The sequence below is a fragment of the Protopterus annectens genome, chromosome 3.part0, assembly GCF_019279795.1.
Source record: "Protopterus annectens isolate FY-2018-M chromosome 3.part0, PAN1.0, whole genome shotgun sequence".
In the NCBI taxonomy this organism is placed as follows: Eukaryota; Metazoa; Chordata; order Ceratodontiformes; family Protopteridae; genus Protopterus; species Protopterus annectens.
This window is the reverse complement of record NC_056731.1, coordinates 787,235,814-787,259,302: the sequence shown is the minus strand read 5'-3', so window position 1 is coordinate 787,259,302 and position 23,489 is coordinate 787,235,814. Positions and strand designations below refer to the sequence as shown.

At 44.2% G+C, this 23,489-nt stretch overlaps 1 protein-coding gene across 7 annotated transcripts in view; it reads left to right on the top strand.

Moving 5' to 3' along the window:
* The window catches only part of BRD9 (bromodomain containing 9), a 748,767-nt gene that overhangs the window by 112,688 nt on the left and 612,590 nt on the right, over nucleotides 1-23,489 (top strand). For 4 of the 7 annotated variants that reach the window (XM_044065135.1, XM_044065134.1, XM_044065133.1 and 1 more), the window contains exon 7: nucleotides 1,387-1,464. The exons of the other annotated variants lie outside the window; for them this stretch is intronic. In XM_044065135.1, coding sequence (XP_043921070.1) covers nucleotides 1,387-1,464 — 78 coding nt within the window. The remainder of the gene's footprint in view (nucleotides 1-1,386; nucleotides 1,465-23,489) is intronic. 7 annotated transcript variants of the gene reach the window in all.

Here is a 23,489-nt window from a genome sequence, read left to right as displayed (position 1 = left end):
TGAAAGGATACAGAGCAAGTAATGGATGGTAGTGGTGGCATTCATAACTGGATATCTAGCTTCATTGCTCTGCATTGTTACATGGAGGCTTTGTAACTCCCTACAGAAGATTGTTTCTTAAAAGTATGCATACAGCAATTCAGGATCAATGTTAGCATTAATAATTGTGTTGTTAATCTCTGTGGATAGGAAAGGCTATATGTTACATAGTTACCAAAAGAGGATTAGAGTACTTGCATAGATTGAAAGTGTGTGTGTGTGTGTGTGTGTGTGTGTGTGTGTGTGTCTGTGTGTGTGTGTGTGTGTGTCTGTGCGTGTGTGTACACATCATTTTTGAGATGTATACATACAGAGTAATTCTTGATTAAACTAAAGATATTTGCCATTATAAAAAAATTCCCACATTTTGTATATCTTTTGTGGATGTGTGTGTTTAGAATTCCTTACACTTACGTGTATGAAAAGTCCTGTAGAATGCAGGCTGTATGTGAAGTGTAAACCAGCTTTGGCATCCACTGGATATTTTCTTTGTATTTGATCTAGTTCATGTGCTTGGCAAGGAGAGAGGAGTGAGCCATAGTTATTTCAATTAGTTTAAGCCCATTTCAGAAAAAAATGTATTTGAGGATGCTGCATTTTAGTCTTGTCACACCATTTGTCTAGTCACACAAGGAATGTATTCTCAGGTTACCCTTCTTATTTTATTTCTAAAGCCATAGAGGCTGACTTAGAATTTCAAAGCATTGCTTGTAGTTAACAATGTTTCCTTGTGGTACTTTTTACATAACTTACTGGTGGTATTCTAGTCTTAAGAGAACTGCTTATCCTATCACACATTTGCAGTCAAGGTTTTGTGGGCTGTTTGCTACTTGCAGTGATTCTGAGTGGATGTGTGTGGGCTTTTCTTCCTGCTTAAGTCCTACTCCTGTATGCACAATCATAAATTGGAGACAGCAGTCTGAAGATGTGGTCCAGTGTGGACAGCCATGGAATCACAAAAACTTAAGTACACAGATTCTCTACACACACATACTTGACTGTTGGTAGTATGTACATGCTGTGTTTTGCATGTCCTAGCTGCTTTTATTCTAAGGCAGCAGATAACTTGAAGGGGTCATACATCTATGTGTCGATTGTTGGGATAGCACTGCTTATTTCCTGAGCTTATTCTGCATGACTTGGTGGCTCTTAGCTGTCTCTTTCTGTGCTCTTTCAGGGGTTCTGGCTATCTTTCTTGAAAGCTTGGGTTTGGACACCTTCCTGAGGTGGAAGCATTAGTTGGGTATGCTGTTAGAGGATTACTGCCAACATTTTAATTTGTGTTTATACTTTTATATGTATGGAAATGTTGAGAGAGAAGGATCTGAACTGTTGCTCTTCTTGCAGACTGGCTCAGCAGGTGGAACCCCTCTCCTCCTGGCTCCCATGATGATGATGATGACACAGTCTGAAAGAGTTACACAGGTCAGGCTTCTCACACATTTGTATTGGCGAAAACAGCCCATTAATACTGAAGTTTTGGAAAGCAGGAGACAATAAATATGGCTCTGCTTCGTCCATTTTAATCTGTCAATGGCAACAGGTCAAAAAGTTTCAAAATAGTTATGTGGATGTTGAACAGAGATATGTATTTTAAGATTAGTGATGTTCTCCATGCAGTTATTAATGTAGCCTTATCATTGAGTGTAGTTTGTGCATTAACAAGTCACTTTATTTATGAAAAATGATAAAAGAAATTTCAGAAAGCAGAATTCAGCAGAATATATTTTCCAGATGCAGTTCTGTATCGCTTCTTATAAAAAAAGTGTTTGAGACTCACGTAACTGCTGCAAAGCATGGCATTGCACATCTCATGCTTAGCATAAACTGTCAAAATTATATTTGAATTAGTACATTTGAGTTTTCAGAAATATTATTGTTTGTTAGAAATGTTACTTCTTTTCTTAGAAGTAATTGCAAATGGGTTTTATATAAGCATTTGTCAGTTGTCGTTTTTTGCACTTGGAATTAGGACACTGTGCTCAAAATTATTATAATTTGGTAATGTACTGCAGATATGAGTTAAGGTCTAAAAATCTGTATTTCTTGTATTATTCATAGTTACATTAGTTTTCATTGCCTTTGTGTGAGCTTTTGGATGAATTACTGTGCTAATAGGTTATCATACAAAGAAAAAATATGTTTGGAGACAAAAACTTGTGAGGCGGTTTTCTGAAAGGATATTACAGCAGTCTCACAAATAACTAAACTTTAATTCTGTATTTATTTTTGTATTTTCTGTGAGAAGTTTTGCATTCAGAATGAATCTGATGTTCATTGTGCATACAGCTGCAGTCATAACAGATGGGTTTTCCTGCCGTCAGGCGGGTCCTCGGTCTTCCGAATTCCAAAGTCTAGGTCCGGCGTCAGATGTCGTCACTTCTTCCCTGACGTCAGTGCGACAGGGGTATAAAAGAACCAGCCGACGCCATTTTCTTCAGTCTTTCTTGCCGCGCGGTGCCCGAAGCAGAAGCAGTTCGCAAGTGCCGGTCGGCCAGCTCCTGAGATTACGAATATTTTTCAACCGAAGTCTTCTTGAAAGCTAAGTACCCCGTTGGGGAAACTTTTCTTGCCTCAGACCGATGTCAGTCAAAGTTAATAATTGCATTTCATGTGGGAAGCAAATACCGCATAAGGATTTCCATTCCCTCTGCATTCCTTGCTTAGGCCCAGACCACGGCGTCTCGGACTGTCGTTTTTGTGCTACATTTAACAGACGCACTATTAAGCGTTGGGCGGAGTTCGCCCAACACTATTTTGGCAAAAAGTTTAATTACATTATGTCGTCGGATAATCCGACTCCAGTTTTGAGTAAAAGACGCAAAGATAAGGGCCGATATACGAGGTCCGCGACTTCTACTGACACCACGCTAAAGCCGACTACTGGTGCTCCGGTTCTCAGCGAGGTGCCTACGCAGCCCCTGACTACCGGTGACACTTCATTAGCGGTGTCTTCTGTGCCAGAGGTCGCAGGCTCTTCGGCCCACACCCCGACTACAGGTACCGAAGCCACTCTTGGCGGGGAAACTCAGAGTTTAGACAGGCCTGCCACCTCTCAAGGTGTCTTCAGGCCTTCTTCTTCTTTTTCCATTAAGGCTTTCACTAAATCTAAAGCAGCTATGCATTCTAAGAGACAAGCTCCACAGGGCCCCTCTCAAGGCCCCATGCCTAAAAAGCAGATGCTCAAAATGGCTGAGGATTTGATTACTCTTATCAGGGGTTCTCAACCGCCCTCTGACAAAAGGTCCAGAGTGGAGGAAGAATACCCTTCCTCGGACCAGGCCTCCATTACTTCAGAACATTCTGAAGACCAGGAACATTCATACTCCCCTTTTGAAGATTCTGATGCAGAGGAGTCCATTCCCTCTGTCTCCCCCCCCTGAGGACTACTCTTTTGGGGAAACCTTGCATACCTTGAGGGAACACTTCCACTGGGAAGGCCAAGATAACTCAGTCTCCAAGAAAAGGCTCAGGGATTTCCTCTTGCTCCCTCAGCACAGGCCTCTGGCTGTCCCACCTGTCTTAGACATACTAGATGATGTGTATTCAGAGGCCAGCCTTAACCCAGATTCTTTACCTCCAGCTCCAGTCAAGCCTGACAGGTATTACCGGGTTCCTGATTCACACCAATTCCTATACAAAAGCCATGCGGCTGACCCAGAAACTATTTCACAGGGTCCCAAGGGAATTAAGGCCTCCGCTGCCAAAAATCCATTACCTTCAGAGAGAGATTCCAGAGCTTTAGAAAGGTGGGGGAAAAAGGTATACACCTCGGCCACCTTAACCATGAGGGCATTAAACTGTCAGTTCCATATGTTAAAGTATCAACAGTTTTTGTTATCTCAGTTGAAAAGCAAAATGTCACAACCTGAACAACCAGACTTGAAGGAGTTGCAGGATTTGTTGCATAGTGCAGAGCAAGTGGGTAAACACACCTTGCAATGTGGTTTTGATGCTTTAGAGGCCTCATGTAGAGCTGCTGTTACAGGATCAGTCATACGTAGACATGCTTGGCTAAGAGCAAACCTTACCAGATCATGTCAAAGCTAAACTACTAGATGCACCTCTTCAAAATGATGTATTGTTTGGTGTTAAAGCTGAGGAGGTATTAAAGAAAATGGAGGAAAAGGCAAAATCAATGCAAACAGTGAAAGATTTCCTACAGGTACCACCTCCACGTTTTAGTAGAAATTGGCCTTCAAAAAATTGGTCCTTTCCAGCCACGGACAGACCTCAAAGAGGTAGATACAGGCGCCCGAGGGGTAGAGGGCAATCTCAAGGATCATTTAGAGGCAGACAATGGCAAGTACCTACACCAAGAGGTGGTGAGGATAGTTCACAGCCATTCATAAAGCAGAACCAATGACTTTCCGCTTTGCATGCCAAGCAAGGCTCAATTGGCAGCACCTTTAGGTGGAAAACTGGCGTTATTTTCGAAAAATTGGCATATTGTCACAAAAGACAAATGGATCCTGGACATTATAGACAGAGGCTACAGATTCCACTTTCACACCCTTCCAAAATTGAGAGGCATGCCAAACCTGCCACACAATCACAGGGTAGAGGCACAAAAACAAATTTCAGATCTCATGGACATGAAAGCTATTCAAGAGGTACCTGCACAAGAACAGGGTCAAGGTTTTTATTCCAGACTATTCCTGGTACCAAGGAAGGGCAAAGATTGGAGACCTATTTTGGACCTATCCATCCTAAACGCATATTTACTTGTACCAAAATTCAGGATGCTCACATTACAGCAGCTTCGTCCCATGCTGGGCAAGGAGTCTTGGCTGGTAACATTGGACCTCAAGGAGGCATACCTGCATGTCCCAATTAGACAAGATTGCAGAAGATACCTCAGATTTCTTGCAGATTCAACCCATTATCAATTCTCTGCATTGCCCTTTGGCTTATCTACTGCACCCAGAGTGTTCACGAAATGCCTGGCATCAGTAATTGCCTTCTGCAGACTTCAAGGGATACAAATATACCCATATTTGGATGACTGCCTGATCCAAGAGGACAGCAAACACATACTTCTGAAACACCTGGCATTTGTAATAATGTTGAATTCTCTGGGATACACAGTCATCAAAAAGAAATCAAGACTAATACCCTCTCAAACAATAATTTTCCTGGGTGCCAGCTTGAATACAAACACCCAGATGGCCTACCTCACGCCAGAGAAACAAAGGCAACTAACTCATTACTTCAGAAAACTGGCAACCTTCACCAGGCTGACTGCAAGGAAAATCCTGCAGGCTCTGGGATTCATGGCATCTTGCATCCTGCTAATCCCATGTGCAAAGCTGCATATGAGGAAACTTCAATGGTACCTAAAAAACTTATGGTCTCAACACAGCCACAGTTTGGAAACAATTATACCACTGATTCCATGTCTTCAAAAGGAATTTCTGTGGTGGGCTCAAGCATGCCAAAGAAACATAGGTCTCCCATTCTGCAAGCCTCAAGCAAATCAAGACATCACAACAGACGCCTCGGACTACGCCTGGGGGGGGCGCAAATGACAGATCGGTGCATTCAGGGCAAATGGTCCCAAAAAGAAAAGCACCTACACATCAATCAAAAGGAAATGCTAGCAGTAATAAATGCTATTATGGCTTTCAAAAACCTACTGCATCCAGGCCAGTTATTGATAAGGACAGACAACACCACAGTGATGTGGTACATAAACAAACAGGGAGGAACCCATTCATACCCCCTATGCAGGCTAGCCATGTCTCTTTGGAACATGGCTCTGGAATTACAAATCCAACTTCAAGCACAGTTCTTGCCAGGCAAGGAAAACACGCTGGCAGATAACCTAAGCAGAAATATGACGGATCCACACGAATGGAAGTTGCATCCTCAAGTTTTTACAAAGATAATTCAAGCATGGGGAAGGCCAGACATAGATCTCTCTGCCACCCACAGAAATTACCAATTGACAAAATTCTGCTCAAGGACCTTTCATCCACAGGCCTGGAAAGTGGACGCACTCTCTTTCAGTTGGACAACAATGACAGTTTATGCCTTTCCACCGCTTCCTCTGCTGCCCAAAGTTCTATTAAAAGCCAGAGCAGACAGACCAAAGATGATTCTCATTGCTCCAGACTGGCCAAGACAACACTGGTACCCACTCCTGAGGAGCCTGACACATTCCCCACCATGGATCCTGCCTCTAATGCCTCTTCTACTGACTCAGCACAACTTCAAAACTCTTCACAGTCAGCCGAAAACACTCAATCTAGCCGCATGGAGGATTCCTTAAATTCACAACAGACCCTACTCTCCAAGGAGGTGCAGGATGTCATTTTGGAGGCCAGAAGGCCTTCTACTAGAAAAGCCTACTCCGCAAAATGGAAACGGTCTTGTGCCTGGAATCAGAAAAAGGGTCAGAATCCTGAAATACTGAATTTACCTCAAATATTACAGTACCTAGCTGAGATGCTAAGCAGTGGACTTTCATTCTCCTCCATCAAAATTCATGCCTCAGCCATTTCTGCAGAATACAACACTGAGCCTCCTTTATTCTCTCACCCTCTCTTAAGACAGTTCCTCAGAGGGGCTAGGAATATAAAACCCCCAAGGAAGCAACCAGTACCTGCTTGGGACCTCAATTTCATTCTAGAAAAACTGACCCTGCCTCCATTTGAGCCAGCTGCTTCAACAGAACTGCAATATTTGTCATGGAAAACAGCCTTCCTTCTGGCTATCACCTCAGCACGCAGGGTTTCGGAACTACAAGCCCTCATGGCTGTGCAGCCTTTCATCATTTTCCATCAGGACAGAGTTTCCTCACGAACCAACCCTTCTTTTATGCCAAAGGTAGTATCCAGGGTAGCCTTGAATCAGGCTATCCACTTACCTACCTTTTACCCTAATCCACAAAACAAAGGGGAGAGACTACTACATTCCTTGGACATTCGCAGACAGCTCCGTTATTATTTGGACAGAACAAAGCCTTACAGAACATCAGAGCAACTCTTTGTGTCCTATGCTACAGGTGCTCAAGGGAAGCCTATTTCCAAACAGACAATCTCAAAATGGATAGCCCACTGCATTCGCTTTTGTTACTCTTTTCATGGTAAAACTGTACCTACAGGCATCAGATCTCACTCCACAAGGGCCACAGCTACCTCTGCAGCTTTCTTCAGGGGGGTTCCTACCAAAGATATTTTGGAAGCAGCCACTTGGAGTTCTGTACATACTTTCTCCAAGCACTATCACCTACCATTATACTCCAAATCTAGAGCGAGCTTTGCCACTGCAGTCTTGCAGGGCATCCTGGCTCCTCCTAGTTCCACTTAGTGCTTACCACCCCTTCTTTAGCTTTGGGATTCTACCCATCTGTTATGACTGCAGCTGTATGCACGATGAACATAGTACAGTTTTGTACCTATCATAAATGTAGATGTTCGAGTGCTAATACAGCTGCAGTCCAGGTTTCCCTCCCTCCTTCCCCTCTTGGGACAGGTCTAATTGCTAACACCTCCTCATACAACATGATTGGGGTATTCTTTTATGGTGTATTTGCTTGCAACTACTGTTTTTTGATTTTATTGCATTGCATTATTACATAAATTTATGTTTTGCCTTCCTTCTGGGGGTACCTGACATCTGGGGCAAGAAAAACTGAAGAAAATGGCATCGGCTGGTTCTTTTATACCCCTGTCGCACTGACGTCAGGGAAGAAGCGACGACATCCGACGCCGGACCTAGACTTTGGAATTTGGCCGACCGAGGACCCGCCTGACGGCAGGAAAACCCATCTGTTATGACTGCAGCTGTATTAGCACTCGAACATCTACATTTATGGTAGGTACAAAACTGTACTTTCTAAGGTTGCTGCAGTTATTTATACCTCACATGAAGGTCTTCCAAGGGGATCTGGCCAAATAGACCTTAGATTCCCTTTGAAACTCAACACCAGATACAGAGAAGATAATGGAAGCCAAGTTATCCACCACCAGCCTGATCATGAGGCTGCTGTCTAATGCATCTGATGGTGCAGCAGGCAGTGGCAAAGAAATGTGATATTATGTCTAGCTGAGACTATGCGGCTTCATGGAAAACTTTAAGGAGTCCTTCCTGAATGCCCCTTATGATGGATCATTATTGTTGGGTCCCAGTGTTTAGGAGACTTTTAGCAAAGGGTGAATCTGAGCAAAAAACACTGTTTCCCATTGGAGTTAGCAATCTTTTTCCAAAATCAGAAAAGTAACAAGGATCTCTCCCATAAAACACACCTTTTTTTCGTAAGACTGTTCTTCAAACAGGGCCCCTTGTGACAGTGGGCCATCTCTAATGGATGGTTCCAGGGGCAGAGGGGATCTGCAGAACAAAAAAGTTTAGAGGGCCCTTTCCTGGCAATACTTTCATCACTCCTTATAAGTTGCCTGATTTGCTTCCCCCTCTGGCAGCATTTGGGGAAGTTTTGCCCCTCACCCACAAATTTGGTTGGCCATCACAGAAGATTCCTGGGTCAAGAAAATAATATCTAGAGGGCTGCATCATTTCTTTTGTTTCTACCCTCAGAGATGCTACAAATGCCCATCCAGATATTCCACAGCACCAAAAGAGGACTACAGCAAGAGAAATTTTGCAGCACCTTCAGTGTCAGCCAAGAGGTCTCACCAGACCAGAAAGAAAGTGGAGTGTACTTAATATTCTGTTTAATTCCAAAGAAAAAAACAGGACCTCAGATCCATTCTAGACATTTGTGGCCTGAATATGTATGTGAAAAAGACCAAATTCCTGATACAAGTGGTGCAGTCCATACTTCCACTCCCGTGGCAGGAGGACTGGATATGCTGTGTAGGCTTTCAGGATGCCCACTAGCACATAAAGATTAAGCCAAAAAACAAACAGCAACCTCGGAAAAACCAATAAGTGTACAAATTCACTTGATACTTCCAAGCGGAACGCATTTATTGACGAAAATACAACAAAATGTAAAATACAAATTGGATGTTAAGCGCTTTCACTCGTAAAACAGAGCTTCTTCAGAACCTGTTTTTTTCTGGATGAGAAACCTTTTGTGATGAGGTTTGACACGTAGAAGGATTTACTGACTACTGTGGCGATGTGATTATCAAAAGAGAGACTATTGTCCACCTGTGTCCCAAGGTTTCTTATCACACTTTCGGTGTTAAGTATACTACTGCCTATGTTGCAGTTCATGGGTACAGAGTTTTTACCAAAGGGGATGACAATGCACTTTTTGGCATTGAGCTTGAGGCCATGGCTTTGACACCAGGCATCTGTCTCAGTGAGGCCCTTTTGCAGGATGTCCACATCGTTAGGAGTTTCGATTATGGCTCCGAGTTTGCAGTCATCTGCGAATTTCATAAACTTCAAAAAGTCAGATGTGGAGCTAGTTCAGTCCTTAATCTTTGTAGGATGCCACCTAGATATGACAAATTGCAAAGCTTCCAGAGTTACAAGTACAGGATCTTCTCAAAACCGGCATACCAGCATACCCCCCGATTCCCATATTCTTCACCTGATACAATCTCTAGCAGCATTTGTCAGCTAGGTGTTCATCATAGTCACTGTTATAGTACTGAGTCTTGGGAATTCCTGCCTGCAGGAGCCTGTGGCTTGCTGAAATACCACAGAATTTCACCATCCCTCATTCAGAGGATGGCCTTCCATCCCATTGTTGGGGTGGCAATGGTATAAACAAATCTGCCATGTCAGTCTGATGTACAAAGTGTTCAGGTGAGTCCGTCAGTCAGGCCTAAGACCAGAGAGTTCATTTAATTACTCTGTTATGCATCCTTATTTTCTAGTTCTGAATGCTGATTAATGTCAGTTAAAGTGAGTAACTGCATTTGGTGTAGGTTTAATGATAGGACAGTCAAGCATAGGGCTGACCTGCATAGCAGGTATCTTAAGGAATGTAGTTCTTGGCATGTTCGCATCAAGGCATCAACTGGTCATGAAGCTGACTTCCTGCGGATCTATAGGAGAAGCATTTGAAGGAGAGAGAAGTAGGGAAATCCAAGTATGTTCTCAATATGTCCTACTCCACACCATGGTTCGAGGCTGTTGACACAGACAAGGTACTTTCTCAGCCTTCTATTCCAGTGACAAGTGGGCCAGAGTTCTTTGCTGCAACTCCTGCAGAGGCCACCATGTCTTGTTCCCCATCCACATCCACAGACTCCAAAACCAGATAGGTGTCAGTTGGATCCGGAGCTACTTCACAGGTCCTGTTTATGAAGGGAGAGGGCAGAATCCCTTTGGTTATAGTAACAGAGTGCATCCCTAGGGACTTGATTGAAGCTGCCTCCTGCCCCCACACTCTAAGGCTTTGCAATTCATCAGATCCAAGTCTAGTCTACCCAGACCCAAGCAGCAGCCAAGGTTGCTCCAGTCTGTGCTACCCACTTCTCTCACTTCCACATCTCCGGTCACTGCACATGACCTTGTAAGACTGATGCAGGATTTCATGGAATCTATGAAATTTAGGCAGTCTTCCCCAAAAAAGGAACTTGTGCCTGGAATCTTCTCTAGGAAGAGGAAAAAAAGACATCTTCTCCCACCCCTGAGGGGCTTTTGGTTCCTTTGATTCTGATAAGAAGAAACTGATTTATGTGCAGCACTTACCCTCCCATCAATAACTTTATTCAGATTTTGAAGACTTCTGTCTTCAGCTTTGTCATGTGAGAACCTTTCATTTGGAGACACCATTCTTCAGTTGGGAGTGTAGAGAGCTCTTGGGCTCAGATCAGGAACAGAAAACTTCTGAGTTTGCCCAAACCTAGACCCTTGGGGATGCCTCCAGTACATGAAGGTCTTGGATGATGTGTTCAGCCGTATCATTGCAGCCTGATTCCCTCTCCCTTGCTCCCAGAAAGCTGTTTTACTTCTGTAAGGTGCTTGACTTCCATAAGCACATTTATAAGAATCCAGTGGCAGATCCAGCTGTTGCGTCTCTGGAGGTCCCCTATGGGATCCTCAGGGCCTGCATCCCAGACTGCTTTATGGAATGAGAAAGAAAGTAGATTGTTAGACCGATTTGGCAAGAAAACATATCTCGACTACCCTCGCTAGTTCCACATGCTCAAGTACCTTGAGTTACCAGGGACAGGTTAAATCTAAGGAAGAGGAGGATATAAGAGAAGTGTTTTAAGTGACATCTAGGGTCTGTACATAATTATCCTTTAGATGTCTAGACTTCCACTCAAGATGTATTTTGATGCTTTAATTGCATCCTGCAGGGTTTTTGCCACCAGGTTAGTTACTCACAGACATGCCTGGAACCAAACCATGTCAGACCATGTTAAAGCCGATTTCCTTAATGCACCCTTGGACGACAAGGAGTTTCACTTTGGACTCGCAACTGAGAAAGTGTTACAGAGACTGTACAAAAAGAGAAAGACTAACTTGGTCAAGAAACTCTACCTGTCCTCTCCTCTAAAATACATCAGGAAGTATATCCCAGTATATCTTGGTGCTTCCCTCATCAAGAAAAGTCTAAAGGTCCTCTGCCTTCATTTCAGCTTGGGAAGAAGTCAACCAGGACAAATGGATGTTCCTTCCAACTGTCAAGAATTCCTTCCTTTTTATGAATCGTTTCAGTCTCAAAGTAACAGAGGCATTTGATTCTCCACAGAGGCCTTTTTACAGCAGGAATCCATTCAGCTTGTCACTGAGGGAGAGTCAGACAAAAGATTCTGTTCATGGTTCTTCCTGGTTGCAAGAAAGGTAAGGGTCATGGAGACCCACACTAGACTTTACAAAACTTAACATATTGTTAGCAGTCCCCAGATTCAGTTACATCTCATTATGCCAGGGCATGGATGGCAACCTTGGACCTGAAGGACACCTGCTTTCACATCTCCATTGAAGAGTAACATAGAAAGTTTCTATGCTTCAGAGCATGGGGGTCCCCATGTCCAATTCTGTGCCTTCCGATTTGGTTTATCTACGAGTTTTCACCAGATGTCTAGCACCAGTAATTGCCTTTTGCAGGACCAAAGGGGTGTAGGTCTGTTGTTATTTGGGTGACTCCCTGATAAAAGTCATACCACTAGAAGATCTCCACAAAGCCATGCACGCCACTGTGGACTGCTTTCAGAAGGTTGGTCTTGCCCTGAAAGTCCTGCTACCAGGGTTACCTTTTTGGGGGCATACCTGGACTCAGTCCAGCAGAAAGCCTTTCTGCCTCGGGACAAAATCAAGTCTCTCTCATGCTCCTTCAGACACATTCTCAGTCAGTATACCATCCCAGTCAGACTACCTCAGCCTTATGGACACATGGCAACATGTACGTGATGATACCCCTGGCAAAGCTTCACATGAGATAACTGCAGAGGTTCTTTAAAAAACTACCCGGTCTTAGTGCCAACATTCCCTGGGGACCACCAGTCCTCTCTTCCCTTTCTTAAAAAGGAGATCTTGTGGTGGAAAGAGAGCATCAGGACCATTCTAGGTGTCCTCTTCAAGAATCAGAAGTTCTTTCGGATGCTGACCACTTAATTTCTCAGACTTGATGGGGGGGGGGGGGTTACACCTGGAGATTTGAGAGTGCCAGGGACATTGGGCAGGAATATATCAAACCAGCACATAAACATAAAAGAGATGATGTAAGCCATTCTAGCCATGAAGGCCTTCAAAGACAAATCAATACTGGGGCCCAACAAAATCCAGACAGACAACATCCCAGTCATGTGGTACATCAACAAACGGGGGGGGGGGGGGGGGGGTAGTACTTACTCCTACTATCTGTGAAAACCGGTCATGGAAGTCTGGCAGCTAGCCTAGCAACTGCAGCTGTCATCAATATCCTCTTGCGTCCCAGGACAGGAGAACCTCTAAGCAAACAGTCTGAGCAGATCTACCTTGGGCCCCATTAAATGAATGTTGAAAAGAGATACTTTCCTTGACCTAGTCTATCTGTAGGGTGTGCCAGATGTAGACCTTTTCACCTGTATGCAAAGTAGGCAGCTCAGAATGTTCTGCTGCAGAACTCATTGGAGAGGAGCATGGAAGACCAGAGATATATTTCTGTTGAACAGGCCTTTTTTCTTTATGCCTAGCTTTCATTCCCCAGGGTACTGCAGAAAGTAAGGGAAGATGGCCCAAGATGATCCTGATTGCACGACACTTGTTCTCCTACTTCCTGTCACTCAGCTGGGGGAGAACCAAGATATTGCCTCTCTCCGTGGACCTCATTACTGAGGCCAGAGGGTCTGTCATTAACCCTAATTTGAAAACAATGAACCCGACAGGTTGGATGATTTGGTCCTAACTCCTCCTAAACATGTTATATGTGTATATTTTTTGTTCTGAGGGTGTGATTTCCATTCTCAAAGAAACTAGAAAACATAGTACCAGGAATGCATATCTTTCTAAGTAGAAAAGGCTTGCCATATGGTGCCATACTAAAAGATGATTGTCCAGAGCCACCTTATTAGCCCATTTTCTGGAATACCTGCCTTGTATAAGAAGAGATTGTCCTACAGTTACTTGAAGGTAATGCTTCTGCCATTTCTACATGCCATCCCCCAACACACGCTTATTCTCAACCCCACAAGAAGCAATTCCGTTAGGAGATTTTGCACCTGAGAACCTCTCCCGGAGGCATCCTGTTCCCACCTGGGACCTTAACTTTGTGTTAGAGAAGCTCACCTTGTGTCCATTTGAGCCAGCTGCTTCTGCTCCCATTTAAAGTGCTCACCTGTAAAAACATCTAGCAAAAGTCAAGGCAAGCAACATAGTTGGGTCTCTTATCCCTGATTTGCAGGTTGTTGTATGCAAGGAATCTTACCTGATCTTTCAAACGGCCTTAACTCCACCATTATGCCAAAAGCTGTGTCAGAGATTTACCTGAACCAAGCCATTTATCTGCCAGTCTTCCTCCCAAATCCCCAAAACAAGGAGAAATAATCCTGCATTTTATTGATGTTTATGGGCAGCTTAGATCCTACCATCACAGATTCCCTAACAGGGCAGATCAATTTCTGGCTCCCTTTGCAGAAGGGAAAGAAGGGAGACCTGTGGGAGTACAGATCATGTCTAAATGGATAGCAAGTTTTCTTTTTGTTATTCCTGTCACATGAAACAGATTCAAATTACTTTAAGGGCCTACTCATCAGGGAAAGGGCAACAACCACCACAACATTCCTAAAAGGGGTCTCAACTGAGGTCATCCTGAAAGCAGCTACTTGGTCCTCTGTTCCCACCTTCACAACATGAACTTGGCACCATTTCCAGAATAGAGCCAGAGCCAGTTTTGCCTCTGCCACCTTATAGAGCCTTGTCTTCCAGATCCTGTCCTCTTGGTATCCACCCCTTTAACCTTACCTTTGAGAGTCTTCTCAGGACTCTGTACCCAAACAGTGACTACAGTGAACATAGTACATGTGTGCTAGGAATTTACCATAATCGTAGATGTTTGAGTAGACCACTGTTGCAGTACTGTCTTCCTCCCATCCTAACCCTCTTGTCTGTTACCTTCGTGGGGCTGGGATGTGTACTATACCTAGTCACTTCCTCTATACCCAATTCTCCTTTACTATGCTTAGTCAGAGTTGTCAGTAGGGCGGGTCTTGCTTCTCCAAGTTTGCAGTTGGAGTCTGAGATCCCCTTGTAATTGGTATATAGGGTTGTTAAGTTTGTACACCGTAGCTCCTGTGGCACAGGATTTGAGTACCTCAGCTCTCATTTGCCTGCTGTGTGACATTGAGCAAGTCACTTAACCAAACCCTGCTTAGACACAACTGGGAATTTGGTGAGGCTCATCAATGGTCCCCCGGTCTGCAAGCCAAGTAACTACCTATAAACCTAAGAAAGAGTTGAATATGGCACCAGCTGATGCGTCCTTCATACCACTGACATCTGGCTGAGCGGAAGTCCTTTGGTTGTGGTGGTAAAATTCACTGATATTTTTCAGGCAGAAATTCCCAAGACTAAGCATAGCTGCAACTACATCTACTCAAACGTCTGAAATGATGGTAAGTTCCTAACACAACTGTATCTTCTCCTTGCCATGTATTTCATGAGAGTACTGCAGTGGACCCAATCTTTTCAGTGGTGTCAGACTACTCTGTTCATCATCCCATAAGACTCTCTTCCCTTTGTTGCAAACACATTTGAAATTATGGATTAAGTCCCTGTTAATCCAAGGGGCCGACTATTCTTTCTTCCATTACCATCTGCCACAAATACTATGAAAAGTCCAAGGAACATGGACCTAACTGAAGTCTCGCCTTCACATAAGTGTTCTGGAGATGAAGGCAGTTGTTCTAGCATTGTAGGCACTTCAGGGCATCCTTCCACATGATACGATTTCCACTCCCACAGCCAGCACCTCAGTGATGGGGTTCTTCAGTAAGCAAAGTGGAACATGGTCTTATCCACACTGCTTGGAGGCCTTGAGAGTGGATCAGTGGGCTATGCCTTCACAGCACTTTATAATTAATGGTGCACATTCCAGGTCAGTCCTGCATCCTAACAGAACAGCTGCGTTCTTAATGCCTCAACCTAGTACTAGCATCCAAAATATTCAACCTTTGAGGCCACCCTTGCTCTGATCTGTTCAACATTTCCCCCACAAAATCACTTGCAGCAGCTACTTGACCTTTATTCGTCTTTATGGACAGCCTCTGAGGAAGACTGGTCCATCTTTGGTCACCCGGTCTTCAGTATAGCTTTCATCCCCTTCCTCTTGCAACAGAGTTCCTATAGAATGCATCCATGTACAAGACAAAGGTCTTTCTTATTGCTCCCTTCTGGCCCAGTAAGATTGGGTCCCCTACACCGGTCTCCTTTAACTTAACCACCATTGCTCCTGGTTCCACACCTGTATCTCATCTCCCACCTACAAAGCAAGTTTCATCCATACATCTAGTGCCTCAAACTGACATCATGGTTTCTCCTTACCCCTGTCGTATAGACACAGTTGTGGATAGCTTTTGTGCAGCGGTATTACTTCTTCCAAGAGAGTAGTATAGTACATTTTTAGCATTAAGCTTGAGCGCATGGTTGCTGCCATTGGGTGCTAATATAGTTTACACCCTGTTGCACAATACGAGCATCAGTAGCAGAGTTAATGACCAATCTGCATTTTCAGTCTTCTGCAGACTTGGTCAGCCGTAGACCTTGATGTCAGCTTGGGCATCAGAGAGGTATACAGCAAAGAGGGAGAGACCCAGTATGGAGCCCTGTGGAACACCACTTTTGACAAGTCTTTTATAGAAACATTAGGCTTCAACATTTGCCGTGTATGTTCTGTCAGCAAGTTAATATTCAGGCTGGTGAGCTTTTAAGTAATGTCAAAATGTGGGATAGTGTCAGAAGTCTTTGCTAGTTCTGAGTAGCCCGAACCATTATCCAGTGCTTCCAGCACCTTCCCCAAAAAAGTCTACCCGTGTCAGTAAACAGGACACAACGTTTTACAAAAATAAGTTTGAGTCAAGGGACTGCAGACTACCGAACTCATTTGAGTTCCATTGAAATATGCTGCGTGACTTTACAAGTAGTACTGCAAGTACTAATTGGTCTGTAGTAGCTCCCAGGATGGGAGTAAGAACCACTTTTGTTAAGCAGCACCACAGTGGCTGATTTTTATGATTTAGTTCTCTGCTAAAGTAATAGCTGTTGGGATTTCTGTTGTAGAAGGCACTACAGCTGGCCATATTCCGAGAGCATCGCATCCTTCTCACCTGTGTGTCCAGGCATTGCTGGTATTTAAAAAGGGCATCCACCCATGCCATGTTCAATTCTTTCTTGCTGTAGTGAACTCAGGATTATATGCACTGCTCCAGAAGCATTCCCAGTCTGCCAGTTAGGCCTGGCTTCTGAAGTTGTCAGATAAGTCGTTATTGTTTATTTTTTGTGCCCAAGTTGTTTGCTTGGTAGCAGTAGTTTTCAGGTGTCATAGCTAAATGTCATGTACTGAGAAAGTGAATTGAATTGTATGTTAGAAGAAGGTCTGACATAAAGACTTCCACAACAAGTGTATTTTTGCCTGGGGCCTGAGCATGAAGTCACATATTGTCCCAATTACAGAAGGCTTGAAACCAAAAGACAGTCAAAAAGAGGGCACAGTATTTCCAGGACTGCCTTAACCATAGAAAGTTGCATCTTATCTTGTGACCACCATAGCATCAGCCAAAACAGGGATTTGCATTTTAATGATTCCCTTAGCAAAGCTCCACATAAAGAAACATAATGGTATAGGAAAAGTGTGTGGTGCCAACAAAAGCACCCCCTCAACTTCAAGTTAAAACTGCTTCCCTGTCTATAAAAAGGGAGCTGCTTTGTTGATAGAAGCCTGTAATCAAAACAAAGGAATATCTTTCAATGCCATTTAGACAACAGTTTCTGCAAACCTAGCATAAGATGCCCATTCTGACAATGTGCAAATGCAGGTCAGATGGGAGAAAGCTTTCTTAAAAACTTGTATCAGTCTGAAAGAAGTGATGCCATTCCTCAGAGGCATGGTAGCTTTCAAATAGAATTGTAAATCAGCCACTTTGCTAATCAAGACAGACAGCACCACAGTCATGTGGTACATAAACAAGGGGGTACCCAGTCTTACCCACTCTGTCTCTTAGCCATGAAAATTTGTGAGGCAGCACAGGAGTTGCTGTTGCATTTAGGGGTACAGTACCTCCCAGTGATAAACAGCTTTGCATACCTCAGTAGGACTGCAGCAGACTCTCACAAGTGAATTCTAATGTTCATTTTCAAAGAAATAATACACGAGTGGAGTGTGCCAGAACTAGACCATTCTACCTCAAAACAAAGTAGGCAAATAAAAAAGTGTTGTTCAAGGGCCCGAGAGCCCAGGGATTAGAATACAGATGCCTTCTCCTTCCAGTGGGCAGGTCTGTTTCTCTATGCTTTCCATTCCATATCTCTCATCCGTAGGTTACTTGTGAAGGTCTGGGGTGATAGTGATAATACCTTTCTGGCCAGGGTAACATTGGATGTTCATCGTGTTTCACTGTTGCAGTCATTACACTTTGGTTATCCTGCTGGCAGGCTACCCGCAGTCAGCCTGAATTCCAAAGTCCTGGTCCGGCGTTGGTTGCTGTCACCTTTTCCCTGACGTCAGTGTGCCAGGGGTATAAAAGATGCAGCCCACGCCATTTTCTTCAGTCTTTCTTGCCGCACGGTGCCCGAAGCAAAAGCAGTTCGCAAGTGCCAGTCGGCCGACTCCTGAGATTTTCAAAATTGAATTTCAGATCCGAAGTCTTCGATAAAGCTAAGTACCCCATTGGGGAAAGTTTTTTCTCACCCCAGACCAATGTCAGAAAAAGATAACAATTGTATTTCTTGTGGGAAGCAAATACCTCATAAGGATTTCCACTCTTACTGTATTCCTTGCCTAGGCCCTAACCACGACGTTGCTAGTTGTCGGTTTTGTGCTAGATTTAACCGACGCACTAGTAAGCGTTGGTACGATTTTGCTTTTCATTATTTTGGCAGAATGTTTAACTACATAATGCCGTCGGAACAGCCGACGACCGGAATTCATAAAAAACGCAAGGACAAGCATCCGAGGTCCAAAACCGACGACAAAGCCTCTTCTAGGCTAGTCGCCGGTTCACCGGTGTTCAGTGAGGCACTTTCGCAGCGCCTGACTCCCGCTACCTCAGAGCCATAGGCCGCCTCGACTCCCATGTGGAGACAGCTAGGCCTCTGGATACTCAAGGTATTGGGCCTTTGGAAATTAATCCCTCAGATGGGTCCGGAGCCGCTGAGCAGGCATCGGCTTCTGAGGGTGTCTTCAGACCTACACAACTTTATATAAAGCCTACTTCAGCATCCAAGACAGTCTAAAACAGTTTTAAAGACAAGGAAACCAGTACATCATTCTCCAGGACAGACTTCTATGCCTAAGAAACAGATGCCCAGACATAGATCTATTCACCTCCCCTCACAACTACCAACTACAGAGATTCTGCACTCGGACTTATCACAAGCAAGCATGGAAAGTGGACGCCCTTTCATTCAGCTGGAAAGCCCTTACAGTATATGCCTTCCCTCCTCTGCCTCTCCTCTCCAAGGTACTCCTAAAGGTCAGACAAGAGAAGCCAAAAATTATACTGATTGCCCCAGACTGGCCACGCCAGCACTGGTACCCAATCCTAAAGAGATTGTCTCAAGACCCAGTCTGGACATTGCCTCTAATACCTCATTTGCTGACCCAACAGAACAATCAGATCCTGCACAGCCAACTCAGAACCCTAAATCTGGCTGCATGGCAGATAATGTAATCATTCAGAACACACCTCTCTCTAAAGCAGTTATGGATGTTATTTTGGAGGCCAGGAGGCCCAGCACCAGAAAATCTTATGCAGAAAAATGGAAGAGATTCTATGCTTGGAACCAAGCCCAGAGAATTGACTCGCTTGTACCACATATTCCTCAGATTTTGCAATACCTGACTGAGATGCTGGACAAAGGCCTATCCTGCTCATCAATTAAGATCCATGCCTCTGCCATTTCAGCTCATTACAATACGGACCCATCTATTTTTTCTCATCCACTGCTAAGACAGTTTCTCAGAGGGGCCAAAAACATAAGACCTCCAAGGAGAGCTCCAATACCTACATGGGACCTCAATTTTGTCTTGGAAAAACTCACACTGCCTCCTTTTGAACCAACCAATACAGCAGAGATAAAATACTTGTCATGGGAAACCGCTCTTCTCCTAGCGGAGTCTCAGAGTTACAGGCACTAATGGCTGTGGAACCTTTTATTATTTTCCATCAGGACGTCAGAGAAGAGGCGACAGCAACCGACGCCGGACCAGGACTTTGGAATTCAGGCCGACTGCGGGTAGCCTGCCAGCAGGATAACCCAAGTGTAATGACTGCAACAGTGAATACACTCGAACATCTACATTTATGGTAGGTACACAACTGTACTTTCCCTGTGTTTACACAGTATGAGCAGAGAAAGACCAAGTATGTTGCCACAAGAAATGGACTTCTTAACCCAGAACAAAGGAGCCACCATCCACCTCAACTTGAGCACACTGAAACAACAAATACTGAAATTTATGCAGAAATTTAGATCACTAGCATTCTCTGCTAAATTTCTGTTTTCACACTGGGAGAGCTAGAATTGAACTGTTACTCAATGTGCAGCCATCTTGGAAGACGTAGATGGATGACCATTTTATGCCTCTGACATACTGACATATGGAAGAGAAGGCATTTTACCAGCCAGGTGGAGGCAGGATGCAGAATTGTGGTAGTCAGGCCAGACATTAATCCTTGCAGCAGAAGTCCCAAGAAGTTAGCACTTCTTGCAGCAGTGGGCATACTTTAACATCTGCTATTGTTGGAAGGTGTTCTTTGTGTTGTTTACTGTTGCAATTGTACAAGTTTTTGGGACGTTCTCTGCAGAAGGCTCAGCATCAGGCGTGATTTTCATAACTTTACATTCTTCCCTGTCTCAGCTATACAGATGCACTTCCACCTAGACAACAAGACACCTGTAATTTAAGAGGGACATCTACTTGTGTCTTCTTTAACTCTTTCTTGTAGCACTTTGAGAAAGGAAGATCTGTAGTTGATGTGAGTACCAAGCTTCTGCTGTCATTTAGTCAAGTCTGCCTTCAGGGGATAGGTAAGTACTCATTTGGAGAAATTTGTTATTATTTTGCTTGCTGAATAGTGTCTTTATGATCTTGATGCTATTTGTTATGGGTTGCTGTTTGGCAGGCATCAGGTTACATGTTAGTATCAGAAGTTAACAAGTGCCTTTGTTGTAACAAACAAATTTCCTACCAAGACATAGTTTGTTGTGTTTTTGCAAAGAGCATAACATCACAGCGGGCTCTCATTATGCAAGACTCAGACAACCTTCAATCAAAGAACAAAACAGTTCCAGTACTACATGAGTCAGAAGAAGCTGTCTGTGTACCTTGTCTAGGACTGCATTGGTGTCAGCTGGATCATCCATGGATGTCCCACGTAATGAAAAGAATAGCCTAGAAGAGATAGGGACACCAGTGGTCTACCGGCATACCAGTTGGGTTCAGAAGTAGAACGGCTTTTGCTGTGATGAGAGACTTTAGCAGACCCTTTCACAAATGCCTATTTGGACTAAGGTTGTTAAGCTGCCACATTGTTGCAGCCCTTCAGCTGATTGTCAGTCTAGATGCTTCTCCTCAGGCATCATGATAACCGGGGTTGTGAAGTATATCCTCAGCTGTTCTATATGACAATGTGTGTGGCTTCCATATTTGTACATCCTCATGTCTTTTAGATGAGGATGACTGTAGTTCCCGCAAGTACTTACTGTCTGTCTAAGACCAGAAACTTCATAGCTGGCCAGTGTCCATGAGAGGAGTCCAAACTTCTATCGTCCTGCCTCAGCCTGAGCTGAGTGAGGCTTCCCCTTTCCCCCTTATACCAAAACCCTCTTGATAAGACTGTCACCGGATTTCATGTTATTTACTGAGAAGCTCCAGCCTCCTACAGATCACCCATCAGTGTTAGGGAAGGAGGTCCCAGACAGTTAAGGAAAAGGACCCCCCCCCCCCCTCCAAGAAATCTGATTCTTCAGACTCTGTGTTGGATAAACTGGCTTATGCAGATCAGATGCCCTGCCCCCGTTCTTTATATGTCAAAACACTAAGGAGACTTTGTTCTGTGCCTCCCCACAAGAAAATGTTATTTTTACATTCCACCTTGAAAAAAGTCATTTGCTTTATTAAGGATGTCTCAAAATGAAGAAAAATTATCATCCAGAAAAGATGTAGAGAACCTTTGGGTTGTTAGAGTAAAGCCTTAGCTGTTCCTCCAGTTGCTGAAGCCTCTGCGTTTCTAATACACCTATTTTTATAATGCCGTAGACGCGGCATCCATGGTGGTTATGTCAGAGTTGGTTATCCTTTGCTGGAAGATAAGTGGCAATTGCTCAATATCCTCTTATCTTTCTTGTCCTTTCCTTCAGCACAAAACATTTTCAGAAAGTTAAAAAAAATGAACACCTATGTAAACAGTAAAACAGCTCTGTCCTCCTTCAGTTACAAGGTGGAACTGTAACTACACCTCAAAACAAAGACTGTTTTACAGCCCCTGAATTAGAGGCCAGTAGAATCAAAAGCAAAAGGGCCTTTGAAAAATAAAAAGCGTAAAGGAAGTGGTAGTCTGTCAGGCCTGACCTCCCCCTCCGACCAACCATGAGTGATGAATCATGATGGTCCCCTTCTCCTTCCCTTGTTTCTGCCTCAAGTCATCCACTCCCTCTCTGTCCTGGGGCCCTTGTTCTGTTCATAGATATTTGGTGATGTTCATCGTGTTACACTGCTGCAGTCATCACACTTGAGTTATCCTGCCGTCAGGCGGTCACGCAGTTAGCCAGAGTTCCAAAGTCTTGGTCCGGCATCGGTTGCTGTCGCTTCTTCCCTGACGTCAGTGCACCAGGGCAGGGTATATAATATGCATCCAACGCCATTTTCTTCAGTCTTTCTTGCCGCGCGGTGCCAGAAGCAGTTTGCAAGTGCCGGTTGGCCGACTCCTGAGTTTTTCGAAGTCGAATTTCAGATCCGAAGTCTTCAATAAAGCTAAGTACCCCGTTGGGGAATCCTTTTTCTTGCCTCAGACCAATGTCAGAAAAAATTAATAATTGTATTTCTTGTGGGAAGCAAATACCTCATAAGGACTTCCACTCTTAGTGTATTCCATGCCTAGGCCCTGATCACGACGTCACTAGCTGTCGGTTTTGCGCTAGATTTAACAAACGCACTATAAAAAGACGTTTTGATTTTGCTTTACACTACTTTGGCCGAAGGTTCAATTATACTATGCTGTCGGATCAGCCGATGACCTCAATACCGAAAAAACATAAAGACAAGGATAAAGGCAGGCATCCGAGGTCCAAAACCGACGACGAAACCTCTTCTAGGCCAGTCGCCGGTTTTCAGTGAGGCGCTTTCGCAGCCCCTGACACCCGCTACCTCAGAGCCACAGGCCACTTCCGACTCCCACGTGGAGACATCTATGCCTCTGGAAACTCAAGGGATTGGGCCTACGGAAACTAATCCCTCAGATGGGTCTGGAGCCGCTGAGCAGGCATCGGCTTCTGAGGGTGTTTTCAGACCTTCACAACTTACCTTTAAAGACAAAGAAACAAGTACAGCATTCTCCTGGACAGTCCTCCATGCCTAAGAAACAGATGCTTAAAATGGCAGAAGACCTCATTACTCTAATCAGGGGTTCCCATCCCCCTCCTGAGAAAAGGCCTAGGCAGGATGCAGACTATGACTCCTCTGATCAGGTTTCCATTTCCTCAGCACAGGCCCCCTGGCTAATTCCGCCTGTGCTAGATATTGTGGATGATGTGTTCTCTGAATCCAGCTTATCTCCTGACTCTTTGTCCCCTGCTCCAGCCAAGCCAGATAGGTATTATAGAGTCCCTGACTCTCACAAGTTTCTTTACAAAAACCCTTCCGCTGATCCATAAACTATTTC